We start from the raw sequence: 7,136 nt of genomic DNA, 5'->3' as shown, positions 1-7,136 counted from the left end.
ATATATAAACTAAGTTTACATATTCTGTTATTTGATCAGTTATTAGGCTTACATTCATTGCGTATGCATAAATTATAAATAAAAATGTAAAATAGCAGTATTATTAGACATTTGTCATTAAATATGGTCATAGTTTACTGCCAAACATCCTGCAGCTGTGCACCTGATGCCGAGCAAAGACATCCATTTCTGAGCAGCACCTGGTTTGCGAGATTATTTCCGAGCAAGGCCTATATAATATTAATAATGATGATGATGATGATGATAATAATATATGCCTGTAGTTTACTACTCAACATCCTGCTGCTGTGCACCTGATGCTGACCAAAGATAATCATTTGCGAGCAGAACCTGGTTTGGATGATTGTTTCCGAGCTACTGTAGGGCTAAATACTACTAATAATAAAAATTAAAAATAAGAATAGGCTAATAATAATAATTAATATTGTGCACTTAGTGGTTTTATTGTTTAATTTTTTTAATAGTTTAAGCAGGACCAGAATAATAACATATTGGGCCCAGTTGCTATAACAAAGGGTACCATTGGTTTTAATTTTACTTCCTCCTAATTTAATTTTATATATATATATATGTATGTATGTATGTACTATTATCCTATTGTTATTATTTATATTATAATTAATATTATTTTTTGCAACGCCAAAGTAGGCCCATCTTATTATTATGTTTTGTAATTATTTTGTTGTTGTTGCTGTTATTATTATTATTATTATTGTAGGCTACATTGTTTCTTATTATTTAATTTTCTATTATTTGATTGATTTTGATTAGGTTATATAAGCTATATTTATGTTTTTATTATTATTATTTTATAAGAATAATAGATATTTTTTTATTTTATTTATAGGCCGGGCCCATGGCAGGCTACATGGAATATTTTAAATAAGTGGGTTTAAATAAAATACAATAGGACCGGTGGCTGTGCACAAGCAACAACTACGGCTAATTTAGTTCATCAATTCCCCTATAGAGCATGTGTTTGGGCTGTGGGGGAAACCAGAGCACCTGGAGAACATGCAAACGCCACACAGAAACTGACCCAGCCGGGACTCGAACCAGCGACCTTGTTGCTGTGAGGCCTCAGTGCTAACCACTGAGCCACCGTGCCACCTATGTATATATGCATATAGTTTCATAAAACAACTGTTGCCAATAATATTCCTGTTTGCAGATGAGGCCAGTGATGTGCTCCAGGGTCACATTTAATTATTATTATTAAATATTATTTTCTATTCCTCATTGTTTGCTTCATGATTTTTGCTGCAATTATGTCGTTTTTAATTGCGTTATTATTTTAATTATACAATATTTCATATCTTTTGAAAGATTGCGTTAATTTTTTATTCGTTATCTTGAGAAAATGTTTTTCGCAGTGCTCTACTGTACATTTAACCACAGCTAGAAAGTGTCTGGGTTATCATGTGATGCGTTTCCGTCCAATCACAGCGGCGCTCGCTGACTGACAGCAACTCAATCCAAGCAAATGTGTGTCCGCGTTTCCTCTCGTCCAATCATCTTGCAGCTCTCGCCTTAACGTGGAAGTGATTTGTGCGCCTGCGCTGATCCACACACGAGCAACCGCTGCAGTCAAAACCAAAACACGAGCAATTATTCAGCGCATTTAACCAATTTTAAAGCAAAATGAGCGCTTATTCGGGATAATATGTGTTGAACGCAAGCATTGAGCACACAAAGGCGAGTGTGTTTGAGAGATGAGCGGGAAAAAGGAGCTCAGTGGAGGCTCTGAACCGGAGCCAAAGCGCTTCTGCGAGCGGAGCGGGTGTCATGGCGGCGAGAAACCGGCAGAGGACGACAGCGACACAGTGGTGAGACACCAGCGTCACTAATAATACATAAATAAATAAATAACTATTGACACTCAAAGTCATAACACTAGATATATTAACTCCAGTATCATTCAGTGTGAAAATAAAGAGCAGAAATACACAGAGTAAACAAACAACAATAAAGTTTGTTGTGTTAATAATAGCCATGTGCTTACTAATATTGAGGTGAAGCTGATTTCATATTTGCACATTAAGACTTTCACCTTCTTAATATAATTTCAGAAGAGTATTCTTAGCAAATTGTGAATAGTAAAATAATATTTGCAGCGTACATCGTATCAGAGTACAACACTTCTGCTCTTTAGTATTCAGTTCTGCTCTCTGTGTGTGTGTGTGTGTGTGTGTGTGTGTGTGTGTGTGTGTGTGTGTGTGTGTGTGTGTTTCAGTCAGTGATCATGCCAGTGTTTAATGCGTCTGTTTGGCTGGACGAGTGTCTGCAGGCGATACTGGAACAGGATTTCCAGGGTCGTATGGAGCTGTGTGTGTTTGACGACGGCAGTACGGTACATAAACACACACACAGAATATCAACATTTTCTTTTCAGCTTAGTCCCTTTATTTATCAGGGGTCACCACAGCGGAATGAACCGCCAACTTATCCAGCATATGTTTTATGTAGCGGATGCCCTTCCAGCTGCAACCAGACACTGGAAAACACCCATACACTTATACACTACAGCCAGTTTAGTTAATCAATTTCCCTATAGCGCATGTGTGTGGACTGTGGGGGAAACCGGTGCACCTGGGGGAAACCCACACCAACACTGGAGGAACATGCAAACTCCACACAGAAATGCCAACTGTCCCAGCTGAGACTCGAACCAGCGACCTTGCTGTGAGGCAATTGTGCAACCCACTGAGCCAACGTGATGCCTGAATATCAACATGAGAATTAAAATACATTATTTAACATCATCTAATGTGTGTGTGTGTGTGTGTGTGTGTGTGTGTCAGGACGGCTCCAGAGAGCTGGTGGAGAGATGGAGGCCGAGGTTCGAGGACAGAGGCATTTCAGTGCTGATATCTGGACACAAATCCTCAAGCCCGCGCGGAGGTGTGTGTTCGTGTTCACATTCACCTGCTTATCATGATGTTTAACAGACACACCGACACACACTCTGTCCATGCAGCTCAGAAATCAAGCAAAGTGTTATCAGTGTTTAGATGGTGTCAGGAGCTCGAAACGTCTTCATGTTCAGCATACCGAGCTTTCAGCAACTCACACACACATGTAGACGAACATGTCAAACACACACTGAGGTCTGTTTGAGGAAGCGCAGACCATGTTAACTGGATAACCCTAATTAACCTTACGCTGAAACTAATATAAGGAGCATTCGGTTTGATTCAGTTTAATTGACTCGGAATGATTCCTTTGATTCAGTAATCTGGACACTCATTTGATTCAGTGTCTTAAATGTGTTGATATTAATATTCTCCAAATGTATCTCATAAATACAAAAGCATCAAGTATTCATACTCAGTTCATACACAATTATGGGTATATACTACCTGACAAAAGTCTTGCCGTCGATCCCAGTCATAAGAGCAACAAATAATAACTTGACTTCTAGTTAATCATTTGGAAAAGTGGCAGAAGGTGGATTGAACTGCATCCCAATCATCACAAACACTGCAGAAGACCTACTGGAACCAACATGGAACCAAAATTCTCACAGTAATCAGTCAAGTTTGGTGAAGGAACAATCATGGTTCTGGGTTACATTCAGTATGGGGACGTGCGAGAGATCTGCAGAGTGGATGATCAACATCGACAGCCTGAGGTATCAAGACATTTGTGCTGCCCATTACATTACAAACCACAGGAGAGGGCAAATTCTCCAGCAGGATAGCGCTCCTTCTCATACTTCAGCCTCCACATCAAAGCTCCTGAAAGCAAAGAAGGTCAAGGTGCTCAAGGATTGGCCAGCCCAGTCACCAGACATGAACATTATTGAGCATGTCTGGTGTAAGATGGAGGAGGCATTGAAGATGAACACAAAGAGTCTTGATGAACTCTGGGAGTCCTGCAAGAAGGCTTTCTTTGCCATTCCAGATGACTTTATTAATCAGTGATTTGAGTCATTGCAGAGATGTATGGATGCAGTCCTCCAAGCTCATGATGGAGTCAGACACAATATTCATTCTGTTTCCACTGCAGCATGAGCACATATTCTATACTGGACATTATTGAAGGTTCAGTGACCAGACTTTAGTCTAAGCAGAGTCAGACCTTACTTAGGGATGGGCGATACCACCATTTTTTAATTCGATACGATATCGATACTTTTTGTTAATTTTTACAATACCGATACCACTTATTACTTAATATATTAACATAATTTTTCAAAATAATGTTAATTAAAAAAATTACTATATGTAAACACACACACACACATCCATATTGTATATACACACTGCATACACATACATACTGTATATACACACTGCACAGATACACACACACACTTATATTTATTCTTATTCACCTAATGGTAACGAGAGAGAGAGAGATGATTTCTTATTATTTCTTTATTTATATTAGTGTGTGTTCTTTTAACGTAAACTTCGTAAATGCTTTGGCAAACAGTTGTTACATTTTTCATGCCAATAAAGCAATTATTGAATTAAATTGAGAGAGAGAGAGAGAGAGAGAGAGACAGGTTTGCCTCCTATATGTCATTTGTCGGACAGAGGGAGACCGAGCAGAGGAACACTGAGCAGCTTTTTGTCCTGCTTCTTTATAAGTTTGAGGGTGTGTTGTCTGTAAGTGTCTACAAAGGTTGCTTGTATTGTTGTTGTGTATGACTTCCTTATCACAATTATTGCTCGTGCAACACTTTTTTCAGCTGATGAGCACCACAACACGCTGCACTACCTCTCTGCCATTGTGTCATTGCGTAATGCAGAACCGTGCGACTTGCTTCTGTTGAGTTATCTGTAAGGCACATGATCGCTCACGTCACGTTCTGCCGCAGATTGATTGGTGTAACGTCTTGTATACAAAAGCGTCACTGACAATCCTGTACACATCGCTAAAACATTTAGTTATGCAGAAATTATTCAAATATAGTTCAAATATTGATACTTTAATTAAAAATTAAAAGCTTCTGAGTATTTATATATCAATACTCGAGTATCGATGTGCACATCACTGTCCTAATGAAATCATTAATAATCTAGACATGATCATATTTTATTGTGGTCAAATCAGCGTAATCTTGAGGCCTTTGCCTTTCATATAAGCCACTTCTTATACCAAATCATCAACAAGAAGTCAAGTTATTATTAGTTCCTAAAACTTGGATAGGCGACAAGACTTTTGTCAGGTAGTGTGTGTGTATATATATATGTATGTTTATATATGTGTATATATAAATATATATAAATAAATATATATATATATATATATATATATATATATATATATATATGTATGTATGTATGTGTATATATATATATATATATATATATATATATATATATATGTATGTATGTGTGTGTGTGTATATGTATGTATGTATATATATATATATATATATATATATATATATATATATATATATATATGTATATGTGTGTGTGTGCGTGTGTGTGTGTGTGTGTGTGTGTGTATAAACATTTCTTTTTTCCAGTCTAGACATTAAATCAAGAGATTAAAGACACATTTACTCTATTGTTTTTAAATGGTTCTGTTGTAATATTAATCTTTTCTATTTGTCTCTGTTCAGTTTTATTCTGACCCAAGAAAACAAGTCAGTTTTATGGACTCTCCTTTAGTAATGATTATTGCCATTCTACAGTTATATTGTTAATGCAGTATGATACAGTAAGATCCTACATGTTCAATTCAATTCCCCTTTATTTGTATAGCGCTTATACAATGTAGATTGTGTCAAAGCAGCTTCACATAAAAGGTCACAGTAAATAGGAACAGTGTAGTTCAGTTTGTAGTGTTTAAGTTCAGTTCAGTTGAGCTCAGTTCAGTGTGGTTTAATAATCACTACTGAGAGTCCAAATATTGAAGAGCAAATCCAACGATGCACAGCTCTACAGATCCCGAACCATGCAAGCCAGTGGCGACAGCGGAGAGGGAAAAAAACTTCACTAATGGCGGAAGTGAAGAAAAAAAAACCTTGAGAGAAACCAGACTCAGTTGGGCACGACCATTTTAATTTCTCCGCTGGCCAAACGTCTTGTGCAGAGCTGCAGTCTCAGTGGCGGAGGCTGGATGCTGGCCTCAGCGAAGACTCGTCTGTCTCTGGAGCGTCACAGGAATCAGTCTCATGTTCTCCACTCTTCCATGACCATCGCAGTAGTTGTTCAGGATTCGGCCAGGTCCAGGATATGGAAACCTTGGGATCATCTCATCGTTGGTCTTGGATCGAATCAGTGACTCTGCATAGTCTGAGGGCCTCGGGAAGAGTATCCCCAGGTGGAAATGGAGAATAAAGAAAATAATTAGCGTAGCTGCTGTTCATAGTGTATATCAACAAGATGCATAACCTGTATGGAAGCCCCCTAAGTGGTGCACTAAGTGTATGCTTTACTGAACAGATAGGTCTTTAATCTAGTTTTGAATTGGGAGAGTGTGTCTGAGCCTCGGACGTTATCAGGAAGGCTATTCCAGAGTTTAGGAGCTATAAATGAGAAGGCTCGACCTCCTTTACTCGACTTTGCTATTCTAGGTACTACCAGAAGTCCTGAGTTTTGAGATCTTAAAGAGCGAGTTGGATTGTAGCGAGACAGAAGATTGGTTAGATAAGCAGGAGCTAGATTATTTAAAGCTTTATATGTAAGAAGCAATATTTTAAATTCAATACGAAACTTAACAGGCAGCCAGTGTAAGGAGGATAAAATTGGGGTGATGTGATCAAATTTTCTAGACCTGGTAAGAACTCTGGCAGCTGCATTTTGTACTAATTGAAGTTTGTTAATAGAGGATGCTGGGCAGCCAGCAAACAGAGCATTACAGTAGTCCAGCCTAGAAGTCGTAAAAGCATGGACTAGCTTTTCTGCATCTGAGATGGATAGCATACTTCGTAACTTAGCTATATTTCTCAGATGAAAGAAAGCAGTTTTTGTGACATGGGAAATATGATTTTTAAAAGTTAAATTGCTGTCTAATATGACACCCAGATCTTTTATAGTAGAACTAACGCTAACTTTGTATCCCTCTAATTGTAGATCGAGTTGTGAGATCTGCTGTGTACAGTATTTAGGCCCAATAAGTAATAATTCTGTTTTGTCTGAGTTTAAGAGAAGATA

General features: G+C 38.0%; 1 protein-coding gene across 1 annotated transcript in view; it reads left to right on the top strand.

Moving 5' to 3' along the window:
- The first annotated feature begins 1,591 nt into the window (after window positions 1-1,591).
- The window catches only part of b3gntl1 (UDP-GlcNAc:betaGal beta-1,3-N-acetylglucosaminyltransferase-like 1), a 32,097-nt gene continuing 26,552 nt past the window's right edge, over window positions 1,592-7,136 (top strand). The window contains 3 exon segments of the mRNA XM_056455289.1: window positions 1,592-1,847; window positions 2,255-2,371; window positions 2,823-2,922. Of these exon segments, the coding sequence (XP_056311264.1) occupies window positions 1,734-1,847; window positions 2,255-2,371; window positions 2,823-2,922 (331 nt within the window). The 5' untranslated portion in view covers window positions 1,592-1,733.

Source organism: Danio aesculapii, chromosome 1, assembly GCF_903798145.1.
Source record: "Danio aesculapii chromosome 1, fDanAes4.1, whole genome shotgun sequence".
In the NCBI taxonomy this organism is placed as follows: Eukaryota; Metazoa; Chordata; class Actinopteri; order Cypriniformes; family Danionidae; genus Danio; species Danio aesculapii.
This window is presented reverse-complemented; position numbering and strand designations above follow the sequence as displayed.